This window comes from Oncorhynchus gorbuscha, linkage group LG06 (genome assembly GCF_021184085.1).
Source record: "Oncorhynchus gorbuscha isolate QuinsamMale2020 ecotype Even-year linkage group LG06, OgorEven_v1.0, whole genome shotgun sequence".
In the NCBI taxonomy this organism is placed as follows: Eukaryota; Metazoa; Chordata; class Actinopteri; order Salmoniformes; family Salmonidae; genus Oncorhynchus; species Oncorhynchus gorbuscha.
The window spans coordinates 86,977,982-86,997,018 of record NC_060178.1 but is presented as its reverse complement, the minus strand read 5'-3'; the positions used below and the strand labels follow the sequence as shown (position 1 = coordinate 86,997,018).

General features: G+C 40.4%; 2 protein-coding genes across 5 annotated transcripts in view; both read left to right on the top strand.

Moving 5' to 3' along the window:
• LOC124038482 (inward rectifier potassium channel 16-like) overlaps positions 1 to 6,324 on the top strand; it is a 52,475-nt gene extending 46,151 nt beyond the window's left edge. For all 4 annotated transcript variants that reach the window (XM_046354415.1, XM_046354411.1, XM_046354413.1 and 1 more), the window contains one exon: positions 2,360 to 6,324. In XM_046354415.1, the coding sequence (XP_046210371.1) occupies positions 2,370 to 3,572 (1,203 nt within the window). In that variant the 5' untranslated portion in view covers positions 2,360 to 2,369 and the 3' untranslated portion in view covers positions 3,573 to 6,324. The remainder of the gene's footprint in view (positions 1 to 2,359) is intronic.
• A 1,931-nt stretch (positions 6,325 to 8,255) lies between these two features.
• Positions 8,256 to 17,256, top strand: LOC124038481 (inward rectifier potassium channel 2-like). Its single transcript, XM_046354410.1, has 2 exons — positions 8,256 to 8,418; positions 13,454 to 17,256. The coding sequence occupies exon 2, from the start codon at positions 13,746 to 13,748 to the stop codon at positions 15,021 to 15,023; it is 1,278 nt and encodes a 425-aa protein (XP_046210366.1). The 5' UTR covers positions 8,256 to 8,418; positions 13,454 to 13,745; the 3' UTR covers positions 15,024 to 17,256.
• The last annotated feature ends 1,781 nt before the right edge of the window (positions 17,257 to 19,037 follow it).

Here is a 19,037-nt window from a genome sequence, read left to right as displayed (position 1 = left end):
AAACAAACTTCCTTTTGATGTATTTTTTGACTATCTGTTTTTCCATGTATGAATCTGTTATTCAATATGTTTCTATGGGCTAATAACAGTAAGGAAAAATTATATGTTTCATCAATTATTTTCTTTATATATGTTTTTGATACCTAAAGGGGTCCTAAAATTCAAAATACAATATCTAAATAATCATTGGTATGTACAGCTTAAAACAATTCCACATGTTAGGAGCCCACCTTGTCAAGTGTCAGTGTGCAGTGGTAAGGACGGAGTCAGGCGCAGGACACAGAACTGAATAAAATGATGTACTTTACTCGAAAAGAAACAAACATAAATTTCATGCAGGGAAAACACACCATAACACATCAGTCTAACACTCGACAAGGAACAAACACGCAGAAAACATATTGGGAACCAGAGGGTTAAATAGAGAAATTAATGTAATGGGAACCAGGTGTGTACAATCAAGACAAAACAACATAGAAAAAAGAAATGTAGATCGTGGCAGCTAGAAAAGCCGGTGACGACGAACGCCTCCAGAACAAGGAGAGGCACCAACTTCGGCGGAAGTCATGACACCCCTCGTAATTTCAAATAAACAAAAAAGTGTGATGAGTCTGCAATGAAAAATATGTAGCATAATGCTTACTTTCTTTTCCATTTTTAAAATTAATTTCACTGCATCAGAGATAGTGTACACAGACATTTCAGCTTTGCAGCCTTCTTCAGTGTGTATGTACATGTTTTTTTGTCATTCAAAACAGCATTTATGGGGAACTGGTTAGCAGCAGGTGCTTCTAATCAGGATAGATATTTTTGTTTTTTACATCTCAGTCGACCAGACAGGTCATACAGGCTCTAGTTTTGTCGCACCTGGACTACTTCCCAGTTGTTTGGTCATGTGCGGCAAAGAGGGATATACAGTGAGCTCCAAAAGTATTGGGACAGTGACAATTTTGTTGTTGTTTTGGCACTGTACTCCAGCACTTTGGATTTGAAATGATTTGATGACTATGAGGTTAAAGTGCAGACTGTCATCTTTAATTTGAGCAAATGTTCATCCATTTCGGATTATCCGTTTAGAAATTGCAGCACTTTTTGTACGTGGTCAAATTCACATATACATATGTGTATTAAAGTAGTCAAAAGTTCTGTATTTGGTCCCATATTCCTAGCGCTCAATGACTACATCAAGCTTGTGACTACAAACTTGTTCGATGCATTTGCTGTTTGTTTTGGTTCTGTTTCAGATTATTTTGTACCCAATATAAATTAATGGTAAATAATATATTGTGTCATTTTGGAGTCATTTCTATTGTAAATAAGTATAGTATATGTTTCTAAACACTTCTACGTAATGTGTATGCTACCATGATAAAGGATAGTCCTGAATTAATCGTGAATAATGATGAGTGAGAGAGTTACAGACGCACAAATATCATACCCCCCCCAAATAAATGCTAATCTTCCCTGCTATTGTAATGGTGAGACGTTAGCATGTCTTGGAGGTATGATATTTGTGTGTCTGTAACTTTCTCACTCATCGTTATTCATGACATACTGTACATCAGATTTCACCAGCATGTTTGATAGATTTCTTTATCGTTCATAGTTAAATAAGTGTGGATTCTGAAAGTTAGAATTTAATGAGGTGTCTGATGATAGTATAAGCCAGTGATGACAATAGACTTGATGCTTTTACAGCTATCATTGAAAGTAAATATATTGAAAAATCGAAAAATGAAATAAGCTTTACCGCTACTCCTTTTTGAGTGTGGACCATCACTCTTTATTGCTTCCAAAACTTTCATAAAATAAACATGTTACTGCTTGATAGACAATGTCTCTTTGAAATCATTACCAAATTGGGGTCAGAGAGAGAGCAACCACATTTCAACTCAACTGCTTTCAGTCGAAACATTTTTTTTGCCAATGAATCTCAGAGAGAAGTCTCCCAAATCACCATCAAGTTGATTCCAATTGCAGAAATGTTCTATCATAATGATGGAATTGCAAAACATCCCCACATAAGTGTTCTCCTCCCAAACACACAAACACCCAACTCAAATCCACACACTCAAAATGACCATGACCCACCAACAAACCACGTGAATGTATCTGGATGGAGTGTGCTGTTGTAAAACTGTTGTCCTTCAAATGCCACCATACTCTTGTAAATATATTTGTTCAGATATTTTGTAAATTATGTTTGTTTAATTCTTAATTTATAATCTCGGAACCCAGAACCAAATCTCAGTTTGGCCACCAGTTCTAGAGACTACGATTCATAACAGTAACATGTTCAGTGTTATACGGTAGAAAATACAATCATTAAACATTCTTTTCTTGTCTCTCTTCTTCCCAGATCTTACAGGATGAACAAAGAGTACACCGAGGTCAGTTCCTCTGATCCCTCCGTCAACGCCTACACCACCACACTCTCCGCTGTGAAGGCCGAGATCGATTACAAGCGCAAGAAGTGCCGCTACGTCCGCAAAGATGGCAAGTGCAATGTCCTGTTCCGCCATGTTCCTGAGGAGTGGCTCATGTACGTCACCGACATCTTCACCACGTTGGTGGAGATCAGATGGCGCGTCATGTTCCTCATCTTTGCCCTCTCCTACATATTCTCCTGGCTCTTCTTTGGCATCATCTATTGGGTGATTGCCATGGCTAATGGTGACATGAAGGACCCTACTAATGCCCCCTGCGTGTACGAGGTGAGGGACTTCACTGGGGCTTTCCTCTTCTCACTGGAGACCCAGACCACGATCGGTTATGGTTTTAGAGGGATGTCGGAGAACTGCATGGTGGCGATCATCGTTGTGACTGTGCAGGACGTCATCAGCTGTTTTATTGACACATTTGTCATCGGTATCGCTGTGGCGAAGATGGCATCGGCACGGAAACGGGCGCAGACGGTGGGCTTCAGCAACTGCGCCGTAATTAACTTGCAAAATGGGCAGTTGTGCCTGTCTTGGAGGATTGGGGACTTCCGCCGGCACCACGTGGTGGAGGGGAAGGCTCGCGCCCAAATCTTCCGCCCCAACATGCACGCCACAGGCACGGAAGATGTCAACTACAAGGACCTGGAAATCAAACAGAGTGATTTAATTTTAGCGATACCAACCACCATCTTCCACGTTATTGAGCCAAGTAGTCCACTCTACCGCATGAGCCTAGAGGAGCTTCGGAAAGATGACTTTGAGTTGGTGGTGTCCTTCACCTACACAGACGACTCGACGGGCATCCTGCACCAGACCCGCACCTCCTACACGCCCGACGAGATCCACTGGGGACATCTGTTCCAAGAGATGCTGAATGTTAACCGGAGGTACTACAAGGTAGACTACTCCATGTTCCACCACACTGCTAAGGTCCTGGTTCCGGAGGTCAGTGCAGAGGAGTATGAGCAAATGAAGCTTGGGCATTACCGACGCAACTCGCCGCGCCCCAAGAGCCCATGCATTAATCGCAAACCCCCAACTGTGACTGTAGAACTGGTGTATGGCACCCCAGAACCAAAGGAACATGTAGCCATGGTTGCCACTATTGCAGCAGTTTGTGAGGATCACTGACATTTGTGTCTTACAAGGAACCCCGTTCAGACATAGATGTTCTACTGATATGATGATGCCAACACAGTGATCAATGGCCATTCAGAAACATATGAACTCATGGACAATTTGATAATTTCTTCACAGGCAACAGTAAGAGCAGGCTGTGTACTTAGTGGAATTTCTTGCATGAAGTAACCCCCCAACCCGCACACACACACAAATGTGGAAACTGCTGTCGTGTTGCTTGCTAAGTTTTTTTGTCAAACTTAGTATCTATGGTGGAGTCACAATATAATACAAACAATTATACAATGTCTGCTCCTCAATATGATAGATAGGCTACTGAAATCAAAGAGATACAGAAAATGAATAAAAATAAGATAATCATGATTTTTATGGAGAGGTTATGGTAACTTAGTACTGTCATCTACAACAGAAAGTACTATATAGAGATGCATTTATTTTCAGAATATGTTTTGAGGTGTGAGATAAAATGCTGTTTTATTTTGTGAGTGCTTTGTAAAATATGTACAGTGCCTTCAGAAGAACCCCTTGACTTATTTCACATTTTGTTACAGCCTGAATACAAAATGGATTAAATATTTGTTTCTCACCCATCTACACACAATACCCCATAATGACAAAGTGAAAGCTTTTAGAAATGATTGCAACTTTATTTAAAATGAAATACAAAAATATCAAATTTACATAAGTATTCACACTCCTGAGTTAATACATGCTAGAATCACCTTTGGCTGCAATTACAGCTGTGAGTCTTTCTGGGTAAGTCTCTAAGAGCTTTGCATACCTTATTGTACAATATTTGCACATTATTATTTTTACAATTCTTCAAACTATGTCAAGTTGGTTGCTGATCATTGCTACACAGCCATTTTCAAATCTCGCCATAGATTTTCAAGTAAATTTAAGCCCAATCTGTAACTATGCGAAACAGGAACATTCATTGTTGTCTTGGTAAGCAACTCCAGTGAATATTTGGCTGTGTTTTAGGTTATTGTCCTGCTGAAAGGTGAATTTGTCCCCCAGTGCTTTGTCCCCCAAAGCAGACTGAACCAGGTTTTCCTCTAGAATTTTGCCAGTGCCTAGCTCTATTCCATTAATTTTTATCCTAAAAAACTCCCTAGTCCTTGCTGATGACAAGCATACCCATAACATGATGCAACCACCAACAAGCTTGAAAATATGAAGAGTGGTACTCAGTGATGTGTTGTGTTGGATTTGTGGAAACAAAATGCTTTATATTCAGGACATAAAGTAAATTTATTACATCTTTACAACTTTTTTTTACAACTTTAGTGCCTTATTGCAAACAGTATGTATGTTTTGAAATCGTTGTATTCTGTACAGGCTTTCTTCTTTTCACACTGTCATTTAGATTGGTATTGTGCAGTAACTACAATGTTGTTGATCCATCCTCAGTTTTCTCCTATCCCAGCCATTCAAATCTGTTGTTAAGTTAGCATTGGCCTCATGGTGAAATACCTGAGCAGTTTCCTTCCTTTCTGGCAACTTAGTTAGTTAGGAAGGACGCTGCATCTTTGTAGTGACCGGGTGTATTGATACATCATTCAAATTGTAATTAATAACTTCACCATGCTCAAGGGGATATTCAATGTCTGTTTTTTTTGTTTTTTTACCCATATACCAATAGATGCCTTATTTGCGAGTCATTTGAAAACCTCCCTGGTCTTTGAGGTGGTCATTCAGAAATCATGTTAAACACTATTATTGCACACAGAGTGAGTCCATGCAAAATATTATGTGACTTGTTAAGGAATTTTTTTACTCCTGAACTTAGTTAGGCTTGATGTAACAAAGGGGTTGAATACTTTTGGACTCAAGACATTTCAGCTTTACATTTTTTATTAATTTGTAAAAATGTCTAAAAACATAATTCCACTTTGACATTATGGGGTATTGTGTGTAGTGACACAATCTCAATTTAATCCATTTTAAATTCAGACTGTAACAGAAAATGTGGAACAAGTCAAGGGGTGTGAATACTTTCTGATGGCACTGTATGTGAGTATGTTGAACACAATGATGTACCATCACATTACAGAAATGTTGAGCACAGTGGAATTAAGTGTTTTGCTTGTTGTGTGGTTCGTTTAAAACATGATACTTTTGCGCACACGCTGTGTTCAATACACATTTACATCTGTTGCTTTTATAAACTGATCATTAAAATGATTCACTGCACAGCAAATTGGCTACTGAAATGTTTGTTCCAGTTTAGATGCTTTAGGTAGTCTCAGACTGTAGCTCAGTCTTCTCAACCCTGGCAGTCATTCTGAATGCGGGTTACAGGTGAATAAACATTGGATATCCCCACTCTGGCTGGCTTGAAATGTGCAAGCCAGCATAATGTGACATGCAGGCCTGATGTGGACTGAAAACCACGAGTTTCAGGTCACTGTATTAGGGTAAAACTAGGCCCTCCAAATAAGGCTCTATGAAATATGTATTGTCTTAAAAATGACATTTGAATGATAACATATTTGCTTAGGACATCACTTGGTGAAAGCCACAGGACTGAACGCAACACCCATGTCTCTGTCACTAACAAATATAGTAATGGGTGGTAAACTTTACATTTTACTCGAAAGGCACACTGGAATATATGCAAATATATGGGCGGCAGGTAGCCTAGTGGTTAGAGCGTTGGACTCGTAACCGGAAGCTTGCAAGTTCAAACCCCGGAGCCGACAACGTACAAATCTGTCGTTCTGACCCTGAACAGGCAGTTAACCCACTGTTCCTAGGCTGTTATTGTTCTTAACTGACTTGCCTGGTTAAATAAAGGTTAAAAAAAAGTCATGAGTGACTAAATGTCTTTCCTTGAATATGCAGAAAGTAGTAATAATCATGACTTGTGTTACCTTGTCTCTTAATACGTTACTGAAGAATCATCAGTATTATTTAACTTGGAATTGAGTGGGTACATTTTTATTTGGAGACATATTGTGGTCACTGTGGTGTAAACACCTGTTAGTCTGGCATGCCTATTTCCACTGGACCCACACTGCAGCCCAATACCCTGAAGCACAATACCTGGCATTTATAGTATCCACCTCCGTGTGTCATTGGTGGCAGAGCAGCACCTGGCATCTGATGAATCTGGTCCATGTCTGTAAGTACAAAGGTGAGGAATGACAAGGGAACTTTGATGTGAAGGATACAGATTACAGTGTCTCTGTAAGTGCCTTTCAGTTGCTTTGATTTTACAGGGATGTTTAAAGCCATAATGTCATTAAGGCAGTATAATGTTTTTTAAGAGGATAATAAATCTATCAAAAAACTATATTATTGTAACTACACTGTCATGATTGCTCATATACTGCAAGCTGACATTGAGATTAATAGGCCTACTTACCCAATATCTTCTTTAAATCATGAGACAATCATATGAGAGGTCATAGGGCACAAACATGAACACAGATATGGCACCATGTCAATATAGAGTGAATGCAAGTTGATGGACATCTCTCCATGTTTCTCACTCATACTTCCTCCCCACAGCATCACAGGAGAGCTCATGTGGGGACCAATCATGTTCCAATATCAGTCTCGTGCTCTCCACCTTGTGGCCCTGAGCAGCATGACTGTTTCTTCTGACTCCTGTAGTTGTAAATTGGGCATGAAAAGCAAACATGCGCTGAGTGCCGATGGCCAATACAGAACTCACACAGCAAGTTCGGGTAGCTAAATATATGACCTGATTTTAATAGAGCCACTGACATATAGCACAAATAAACAGTTCAATATGTGCAGAAAAGGAGGTAGGATAAGGGTCAGAGCTTATCATTAGTAAGCATCCTGCTCTTATGGCATCCAACTGAAACAGCTGTGGAGCAAGACAGACAGATCTTGACCTAAAATTAAACTTTTGAGGCATTAACATCCTTTTATAGTGGAGGAAGATAACCAAAATATAACATTGGAAGTTAGAACAACTTTTTCCTACTAAATAAATTTGCATTTGACCATAGGCTCTAGATACCATGGAAATATCCTAGATAAACATATCAAGAATAATGTATATTTAAGTGTATTTTATTGAGAGGGTCAGATTTAGGGCAATATCTTCAGATGGGATCATGTGAAGCAGCAGGCAAATAGATAAACCTTTTCAACTTGTGTATAGGTAATGGGCACTTTTGAAGCCAACCTTGCATAAAAAGTTTGATTCATTCTTTTAATTTCTAACAACTCTTTATTCTTTGACAGTAGCCTAACATTATTGCCTGAACATTGTAGAACATTTAGGAGAGTTTTATAACTTGTCCCGGCGGAGGGGTTTAGAGTATAAAAATATACCCTTTGGGTGAGATTATGTTCCTGTGTTCTGCTTAAAATGAACCCACCATCCCCGGCAACTCTAAAACGAATTATCGATAATCAATATTAATTAACACCACTAAACTACCAAGTTGGTGTTAAGCACGGCCGTCCTTATCCAAACCCCTGACATGTCTCCCCAAACACCACTTTCATTCTATAGTGTATGGAATTTCTCACAAGTTTCAAACGGCGGTGTCAGTGTATCAACCGACTATATTAGCGCGTTTTCGTCTCTGTAATACTATTGGCTGGGTATGGACCAGAAGGCGGAGCATGCCGGTATACGCTATTTAAATTGCTCTGGCGAACTATTTGCGAACCACATTGTCAAGACCAGTCATTTTAGTGACATGAGGAACTGTCGGTTATCGCTGTCATCATAACAAGACAACTACTTAAAAACAGAAACAAACGGTTTGAAAAGTGTGGATACCAGAGAACATAACTTCTGGAATATAATTTAAACTATCCGTTGATCCGGTCTACAAATGAGCAACTGGTAGGTTTAAAACCTCTTTCTAGCAATTCGTATCAAACTTTTGGGGAAGTTGATGATGCTGAATGCATGCCATGGAAGAATACTGGAGTCTATTACATAACTATTAGCCAACTCAATAGACTCAGTTTTATTTTATTTGATCTCTAGGCCTATTTGAAAAGCGTGGAACAGTGGCACTTGAATGGATGCGCGGCGCAGGGGAGTAGGGATACGGGCGATTTACACGACAAAGTCATATCCACTGTGGCTGATAACTTGCAGAGAATATAACTGCTATTCATCTTTGTTCATGGATTTAAATCATTTGATCATACTATTTAAACCCAGCATAATACGTTTAAGTGCGATAAACATGTCATGTTTATGCGTGGGCTGATTCATTCATGTATGATGCAATAGGCTACACTTCTTGCAAATATATGCAATACAAACATTTTACATTTGCCATGCAATCATTGTAAGCCATAGGCCCTATATTATCAATGTAAACATATATGGTTGTAGGCCTACAGCTCTAACTTGTCTCAATTGAATGTTTGAAAGACGCAGTTGGTTCCCATTTTTTTTAGGCCGCACCTGTTCGTATTTGTAGATGGCATTTACCTTATTTTGAGTGCCGCTTGGAGCCTGGCTGAAGATACATATTTTATTGTATGTTAAAATGGTAGTCGTAAATGAAACATTGTAAAATATATATATTTTTGTGTGTTGCTGCAGAGGTATAGTAGCACTGTAACAATTGCAAGACCACCCCGGAGGCACTCGCGAACAACTGTGCGCTGGCAGTAGGTCAGGGTTACAGTAAATTCTGTAAATTCTGTTTCTGCAGAAAAACTTCAACCATGACATTGTTTCCAGTGAATGTTGGCACTATATATAAATCTCTCAGATTAGGCCAGTCCATGAGTACTGTGATTCAGTTTTCCACAGAGCATAATTATCCCACTGATCAAAAAGGGTTTGTAATAATAGAATAATAGACAGTTATACTTTTCCATTCTGTTACCATGGTCCCATAGAAACAGATAGGAATATCGCTGTTTAGTATCTATTGATCTTCCTAAAAGCAACACAAAATTAAGGATCCTGTCAAACCACAAAATCTAAATAAACAAAGGAAACAAAACAGCCTTATCTATTCAATTTCGACAGTAAACTTCCTATTAATCAAGTACTGTGTGAACCAGACAATCATCCTAATTGATATTCATTGAGGAGAGGTTGTAATGCTGACTGACTTTGCATGTCATATTACTGATTACTGCCAACAATGCAAACGTCCCCAAATAATGCCCAAGTTTGATGAATGAGGTGCTCTTAACTCCACTCATCACCAACATGCTATTTGAGATCCAATTTAATAAGATATTTTAGGACTAATTCTAGGGGCTGATACTGCAGATATCACTCTTTAAAGATCGAATCCTTAATAGTGAAACGCCCCCGTCCTTTTGTGATATTACAACAAAGAGGTTACTGCAAACAGTGAACAATATTTTTCCCCTCAAACAGTCATTGCAAGTGTTATAGAACAGCAGCATTTTTATTTGTTATTTTACCAGGTAAATTGACTGAGAACACACTCTCATTTGCAGCAACAACCTGGGGAATAGTTACAGGGGAGAGGAGGGGGATGAATGAGCCAATTGTAAACTGGGGATTATTAGGTGACCATGATAGTTTGAGGGCCAGATTGGGAATTTAGCCAGGACACCAGTGTTAACACCCCTACCCTTATGATAAGTGCCATGGGATCTTTAATGACCTCAGAGAGTCAGGACACCCGTTTAACATTCCATCTGAAAGACAGCACCCTACACAGGGCAGTGTCCCCAATCACTGCCCTGGGATATTGGGATATTTTTTTAGACCAGAGGAAAGTGTGCCTCCTACTGGCCCTCCAACAGCATCTGGTCTCCCATCCAGCGGTGGTATGCAGGGTGGTATGCTGCTGGATAAGCTAATGTATTGCCATTTTTTTTTCTTGATGCACAATGCTCCCCACCTCTGTTTCGTCAACAAAAACAATAACATCCATGGGGCGGACAGTGGTGCTGTTTCCCCTAGTGCGGATTCCATCTTTAAACTTGAAGAGTTTAGAAACATGAAAATAAATATCTGAAGTCAGTCTACACACTACAGAAATGTTTGTAAATTAACTAAAGAGAGACTTCAGTCTAATCATAGCTAAACATCTCGGATGTGTTTACGCTGAGTAAAAGTAATTATATTTGGGGATTTAAGTATTGCAAACAAGAGAACACAAAGAAAATATATATTTTCCTGACTCACTCATGTCCCTTTTCATCATTGACTCTCATATCATCAAATCTCCCAAAAGTCTTTACTAAATTCAATACATTTCTTGTAAATGGAAAAACCCCAACCAAACAAAACAAAAGCGTTCACAATGTCCGTTGCAACCATGTCTAGGACATGTATAACAGAGCAGACACAGGCAGGAAGGGCTCTCTTTTAATGAGTGGTGTTACAGTAGTGCCAGAGTTAGAGCCCTCACAGCACAGCCATTTTGCTGCTTAGAGAAGATGAAGTCCCAGAGGACTCTGTGTCAACAAGTTATGTTGATGCCCTCAAATGCACACATGAGCCAGAGAAAGAGGGATACTGTGTACACTTTCATGTTCACATTTCCCCACTAATCGGGAAAGTTTCCACAAACATTTGTGTAGTCAAGTCACACAGCAAATGGAATAACTGTTATTTCTGTACCACTGACTCCCCATTTAAAAACGCATCATTACTACCTGAAAACACCAAGCACCACTACACGGTGCCAAAATCAAATCAAAATCAAATTTTATTTGTCACATACACATGGTTAGCAGATGTTATAATGCGAGTGTAGCGAAATGCTTGTGCTTCTAGTTCCGACAATGCAGTGATAACCAACAAGTAATCTAACTAACAATTCCAAAACTACTGTCTTATACACAGTGTAAGGGGATAAGGAACATGTACATAAGGATATATGAATGAGTGATGGTACAGAGCAGCATACAGTAGATGGTATCGAGTACAGTATATACATATGAGATGAGTGTGTAGACAAAGTAAACATTTACATTACATTTACAAACAAAGCTCTTATGGTCTGCATTCACCTTATGACATCCAGTGGGACAGTCACTTAACAAAGCTAAAACTGTGAGAGGGATTAAATTATCCTAGGTATTCCTTAAACAAAGTGGTCTGCCCGAGAAAGCCTGTGTAAATTATGATAGCCAGAACGGCCAAACAATAAAAATGTTGACGGCCATTTTGGCCTGTAAAATTAGTTTATTATGATCAAGTTCAATCCACACAGTTAATTATTAAAACGTTTGCTACAAATCAAGATATTTAATTAAATGGTGATCCATTCTGACTACACTTGTTGTCACTCAGGATCACGTGCTGGCACAGACCAATCACAGACTGGTAGGCTACGAGGAGGCTTGTGACCTTATGCACACTCATTGCACGTGCACCTCAGGAGTTGTGATGTGCTTTCCCGATGAGAGCGCAGATTCAACGAGCCTGTAAAGTGGAGATGAAGGGGCTAACCAATGTCTATGGGGCTTCCGTTAAGTGACGCCGACGTCCTCTAGCAGCGTTGAGTTGACTCTCAGGCATGATGAAAACGATTACATCGACCATGATCCATTGTTAGTTACTGCCACTTTCTCCATGATCCTTAGCGATTTTTTGTTTTGTTTTTGTTGGTGCCACTCAGTCCCATTCAGCCATATGGCGAGCTTCAAATTCAAATACTTCCGGCTTCATGAGCCGTTGGGAGTTTTCCGTTGGAATGCATGGATGAAGTCAGCGCTATCAACATCTACTGGTTTTAATGGGTATGGTTGTGATTAGCAAGGTATGTGAAAATGGACATTAAGAATGCACCAGTGGGCAATGAGTCAGGAAGAGTGGTGCATGCACCGTGCAACGTGACAAACAGGCTGGTGTGGCCGTCTTCACGGTAGGGTTGTCACAGTAAAATAATTGCGATACTCAGAGGTATCGTGGCAAGGAAACAAAACATGAAGCGGACAACATTTCCCAAGGAAAATGTTCTAATGATGAAACGAGCAGCCTTAAGTTGGCAACCAGAATCACATGTTTATTTTCCAAGCTATAGCACACAATATGTTACCTACAGTAGGTTTCTTAAAGGTCTAAAGAGTTTTATCCATGGAAAATTAGGTTTCGTAGTATCGCGATACTGGTATTGAGACAACCCTACTGTCGTGACAACCCTACTTCACAGAGTGGAAGTGAAGGGCCTACTTGACAGGTGACGGGCCTACTGACAACCCTACTTCACAGCGTGGAAGTGACAGGCCTGCTTGTTAAGCAATATTAAACCAATCATTCATTTTCTGCTTTAACAAGACTGTTATTTCCTCTTCCATGTTGCAACAAATGTGCTGGTAAATATAACATTTTGAAGGTACATGTGCATCCGACGATGATCAGTCATCAGTTAACAGTAACGGTAGGTCAAGAACTTGAAAAAAGTCCAAAGAATCCCTTCCATGGGATCCCGTAGAAACACCGTAACCCACAATCCAACAAGAAATTATCTTGTCGACATTGAGGCCAACAAAAACAAGTATGCTTTGTGAATGACCATCAGTGGGACCTTACTCCTATTACTCTGTGACCTCTCTCAGTGGAGAGTGGAAAAGCCAGGATCAGAGTTGAATACGGTTGTTATTTTGTCATAACTGAATGAAATATTGTTGGCTTGAGGAGACGTACTTGTTCTTGCTCTTGGGTATACAGTATTTGATGGTATTCTCAGGCTGTACACACTACATGGTAATCGAATGGATAATGATATAATAATCCATGACAGTTGGTGACTATTTCATGTACAGAGTTCAGATTGGAAGCTGTTACCATTAAATAAGGACATTGAGTTCATATTGCTTTTATCATGACTCGTATCATTACTAACAGATTTTTACCTCTGTATCCGTTCTTTGACACTGTCAGTAAGTCTAACACCTTTCTCTATCTCTTTTTCCCTCAGCATACGTCATTGCTGGGGTCCACACAGCAATCGGGTCGCCCGATGAGAGAGCGCTGATCAACTCATCATCCTCAGCCCTGTGGATACCAGAGGCCGTCAAGGACCGAGAGAGAGAGAGGCTTTGTCTCCTCCTCCCTCCGTCCCCCTGTCCGACCTCACTTCACCACCCCATTTCCTGCTTGAGTTGGTCCCCCTTAGCGTTTCAAAACTGTTTCTCCAACGGTTTTTCCAAAAACTCAGACTGTTTTCCAAAGCAGAAGCAGCGCCACAGCCCTCCCACCAGAACGAGGTGATGGGAAGTGTGCGAGCCAACCGCTACAGCATAGTGTCAACCGAGGAGCACGGCATGAAGTTGGCCACTGTGGCAGTGCCCAACGGGTACGGCAAGGGCAAGGTGCACACGAGGCACCAGCCCCAGAGCCGCTTTGTCAAGAAGGACGGTCACTGCAACGTGCAGTTCATCAATGTCTCTGAGAAGGGCCAGCGTTATCTCGCTGACATCTTTACGACCTGTGTGGACATCCGCTGGCGGTGGATGTTCGTCATCTTCTGCCTGGCGTTCCTCCTGTCGTGGCTGTTCTTCGGCTGTGTCTTCTGGCTGGTCGCCATCTTCCATGGGGACCTGGAGAACGACGCCCAGAAGTGCGTCTCCAACGTTAGTAGTTTTACTGCAGCCTTCCTCTTCTCCATTGAGACCCAGACCACCATCGGCTATGGCTACCGCTATGTAACCGATGAGTGTCCTGTGGCAGTCTTCATGGTGGTCTTCCAGAGCATTGTGGGCTGCATCATTGATGCCTTCATCATCGGCGCCGTCATGGCCAAGATGGCCAAGCCCAAGAAGAGGAACGAGACGCTGGTGTTCAGCCACAACGCTACAGTGGCCATGAGGGACAACAAGCTGTGTCTAATGTGGCGCGTGGGGAACCTGAGGAAAAGCCACCTGGTGGAGGCCCACGTTCGGGCACAGCTCCTCAAGTCGCGCACCACTGCAGAGGGGGAGTTCATCCCTCTGGACCAAGTGGACATCGACGTGGGCTTCGACAGTGGAGTCGACCGTATCTTCCTGGTGTCCCCCATCACCATCGTCCACGAAATCAGCGAGGACAGCCCATTCTATGACATGAGCAAGCAACAGCTGGAGACGTCCGAGTTTGAGATCGTGGTGATCCTGGAGGGGATGGTGGAGGCCACGGCTATGACCACCCAGTGCCGCAGCTCCTACCTGGCCAGCGAGATCCTCTGGGGCCACCGCTTTGACCCGGTGCTCTTCGAGGAGAAGAGCTACTACAAGGTGGACTACTCTCGCTTTCATAAGACTTACGAGGTGCCCAGCACTCCGCTGTGCAGTGCCAGAGACCTGGCAGAGAAAAAATACATCCTGTCCAGCTCCAACTCCTTCTGTTACGAGAACGAGGTGGCGCTGACTAACAAAGAGGAGACGGATGAGGGGAACGGGGGTAGCGTGGGCCCAGACGTAACTCACACAGACAATATCTCAGACTCTGCACGTCACCAGGCCACTGTGCCACTAGAGTCCAGGCCCCTGAGGCGAGAATCTGAAATATAACTGTGCAAAGACTTCAAACCACCACACAGAGAAGAAGTTTCTGATTCTAGAATCATGTCTTGTTGTTCCAAAAGGCACATTGAGCTGAGCTGGGCCTTGTGTAAAGGACAGATTCATGCCGAAGGTACTGCTGTGGGAACGGGGTAGCCGGGGACTTGTATGTAATAGTTTCTTAAAACAATGTAATTGCATATTACAACAAAAACAGCACTATGAAATGTGCATAGATGAAGGAAAATGTTCTTGAAAAATGGTTCCCACAAGAAAATGAAAAGTATACATCTCTTTAGCATCTATGGATAGACAGGAACATGCATCTATATAACATTGGAAGGGATGTTAGATATAATGACTTGAAATTAGCAGACATGTCTCTGTGTATCTGTCCAGCAAATAATGAACAAGATGGTTTTAAGAACTATAGTTTTGATTTCTATTCACTGCCCTTAAGTTGAAAAGAAAAATGCTGCTATATGCAAATTCTCTACTTTCTCGTTTCAGAGGAACTGGGGAAAAACAAACAAAGATGTCCACCCATAGAGTAAGAGAGACATTTTGAAAGTTCTGCTCTTTCAGAGTGAAAACCAAATATGTTTTTATTTAGCTAATTTGCACTTTTTAATTGATCATGGGCAACCATCTCCAAAGTACTATAAAGTTATTTAATGTTTATCCAAACAATTAAGCTGTAATTCAGCCCTTTTTCTTTATAATAAGATTGGAATTTATCACCAATTTTCCAGTGAATGCACAACTGATTTTGGCTTTGACTAGAGCCTCATGTTGCAGTGAACTGGGCGATCTTTGAAGGCTTTAGTGAATTGCACCAAAGGAAATGTAGCTCAATGTAGCTTTAACCTATTGGAGAAAATACTATGCAGCTGTTGTAAAGTAGCGGAACAAATCCTTTAAAAAAACAACAACTAAATTATCAATTTGATACCTTTTTATATGAACTGCTACTTCAATACAGTACTGATCCAAAGCAGATATTTGAACCTGTATGGACTTTTGTTATTTGAGCTGGTCTCATAACAGACATACAACATAACATACTGTACATGTAAGGGCCGTTCATTGCTGGTCAATTCAATAGAAACATGCCTGTTTTCTGTTTTGTGTGAAGGAAATGAGCAGGGTGGTATTAGTATTGAAATTTAGCATAACTGAATTAATGCCTACAAGACAAGGGGGGGGGTGAAAATGAGCATACAGATGTTCTCAAAAAGTGCTGCTATGTTGTTGCATTTTGTAGGGTTTGATAACAGAAGAAGCAAAAGAGTATTATTATCATCATAATAATTGTTGAGTGTCTCATCCATTTGTTAATGGTAGAAGTAGAGCATTTTTCAAAAGTAAAAAAAAATGTAGAGGAAATATTTATTTTCCAACACTCCTTTTAGATGTGTTCACAGCACTTAATTGGAACTCATAAGACTTAATCAATCTCACTGTGATACAGTCATGATACGCAGAGTTATGATGAGAGGCTTTCAGTAAAGTGTTACCGTCATTTTCATATTCAAAGATCTAAGCCAGACTAGATCAGCAACATGTTTTAACAGTTTTTCTTTGGTGTTAGCACATGCTCAGAAAATAACTCAAGTACAGTGTTACAATAGTTATTTTTCAGTAAAAAATATGTTTAAGCAAAACAACAAAACATCAGTTTCGTCTTAGTACTTAGGTCGTCCACAATTCTGCCATCACAAAAAGAGAATATCTTCTCCTAAATTCTCTTTAAATAAGGAGAGTATAAAATACAATGCATCTACCCCTCTATCATACCCTATCAATGTCTTTGCTGTTCATAAACGTGTACTTATATCCAGAGTATGCCTAAGGATTACCATGCCTTGATATCAAATGTTATTTTATTTTTCATTTTAAGTTGTTTATTGTTTTACTTGGGAATCTTGGATTGGAAAACATGGTTTAAACTAAGCCAACAGTACTGTAAATTAGGCATATTAATAAGATATATTGAAAGCCTATAGAGTTTGCATTATGGCAAATCTATCTCCTATTTCTTTGACTGAAGGCCATTCGGCTAAAATGTTCCTTTTCTTGTACATAGACCCCCTCCCTCCCTGTTGCAGTAATTTTGTATCAGAGTCTTCCAGTTTTACTGCAAAACAATGGAATGTAAAGATTTTATATTATTAATAATGTTATTATTGTTATTGTACATGCTATTATATTGTTACTTTTTTCAATAAAACCTCAATGAATGATCAAATGATGTTGTGTTCATTGCCATTGTAATAATGATTATAATAATTTAAGATATTGACATACAGTAACACAATAAACCACCAATGATTTAAAGTGACCTGTGATCTGTTATTGAGGTCACGTAAAAACAAAAGTATTATCTTCCATCAGGGAAATAATATGTTAAATATCTATCATCAGGCTTCTGGCGTAACTGTAGGATGTTGTGAAACTCCCCCCTTATCTTGTATCTAGTACTAAGGCAACAAGCCATTGAATAAACCAGACAAAGTTTGTGATATATTTATGAGAACATCTCAGTGTCCCTCTTTGAGAATATGAACAATCCTCAAGACAGATATGTCTTTGCCAAATGGCACCCTATTCCCTACATAATGCACTACTTTTGACCAGAGCTCTGCTCCATGGTCAAATGTAGTACACTATATAGGGAGTAGGGTGCCATTTGGGATGCAATATGGAAAAATACAGAATTGGCCAAGGGCCAGTGGATCAGCTCTGGTAGAGTATGTTTTGAAGGGACCCTGTACATGTGCGTCAGAAGTCTTACCTTCTACAGTAGTGGTTTAGCTTGTGATACTAAGCAGCACCCCTGTCCTACGTCTTGTCGACTTCCTAGAACGCATTAGGGATTACTATTAAACCAATAGGGATTAGCAGCACCCCTTTCTATTTCTCTCACTCTGACACACTCCACCTACAGTATATCCATCTATTTCAGTTTCTCTTGCTTCGACACACTTTCCCCGGCACTTTCCTGCTCTGTACATCGCTCATCTTGTCTTCCAGTCCACTGTAATTGTATTGATCTTTGTGCTGCTCATAATGAGTGTTCCAATTCTTCACAATTAGTCTATTATTCATAGATGAGTGTCAATCTGTGGTTTCCAATCAACTTCAGCTACAACAAATGTATATAATTTAAGTTTCTAACATAGTCCATTTCTTTCAATGATCTCTGCACAACAGACAGTCTTATAGTGTCAGGGAAATGTGCAATGATACAAAGCAATATTTCGTTAGTGACAGATATAATGGTTAAACCGGGAATCTATAGGAGTGCTCTAAATCACAGGTCTGCTCTGAATACAAAATTAATGAGAGAAAAAAAACATGGTTTGACACTTTTTAACAGTGTCTTGTGTAATTGCCCTGTCATTATGTCACAAAGACAAAATCCAGTATTGGAAGAGGGCAAAAAGAAACAGATGACAATAACCCTCCACCCCTGCACGTGTGTTCAAGAGAGAAGAGGGATGATGGAGAAAAACAGGAGAAAACCGAGCTCCATGGAAAATTCCTAAGTGTACAGTTCATGAAGATTGACACTAATGTCAACTTCTGGAGTCTTGACTCTGGAGTCAGTGCTGTGTGTGTGTGTGTGTGTGTGTGTGTGTGTGTGTGTGTGTGTGTGTGTGTGTGTGTGTGTGTGTGTGTGTGTGTGTGTGTGTGTGTGTGTGTGTGTGTGTGTGTGTGTGTGTGTGTGTGTGTGTGTGTGTGTGTGTGTGTTTGATGTATTCTGGCAGCTAAGTGATCTGATTCACTTCCTATCAAACTGGCAGAAGAGAGAGAAATGGAGTCAGATAATAACATAATAACTCCAGTTCTGTTCTAAGAATCGACTCATTTGTCAAGATTTACTCAAAAACCCTATGGGCCCTGGTCAAAAGTAGTGCACTATATAGCGAATTGGATGCTATTTCGGATGAAGACACTGCCCAGCAAACATGAAGCTATTGGCCACATGCGGGTATTTGGTGGGCGCCAAAAACACCAAGC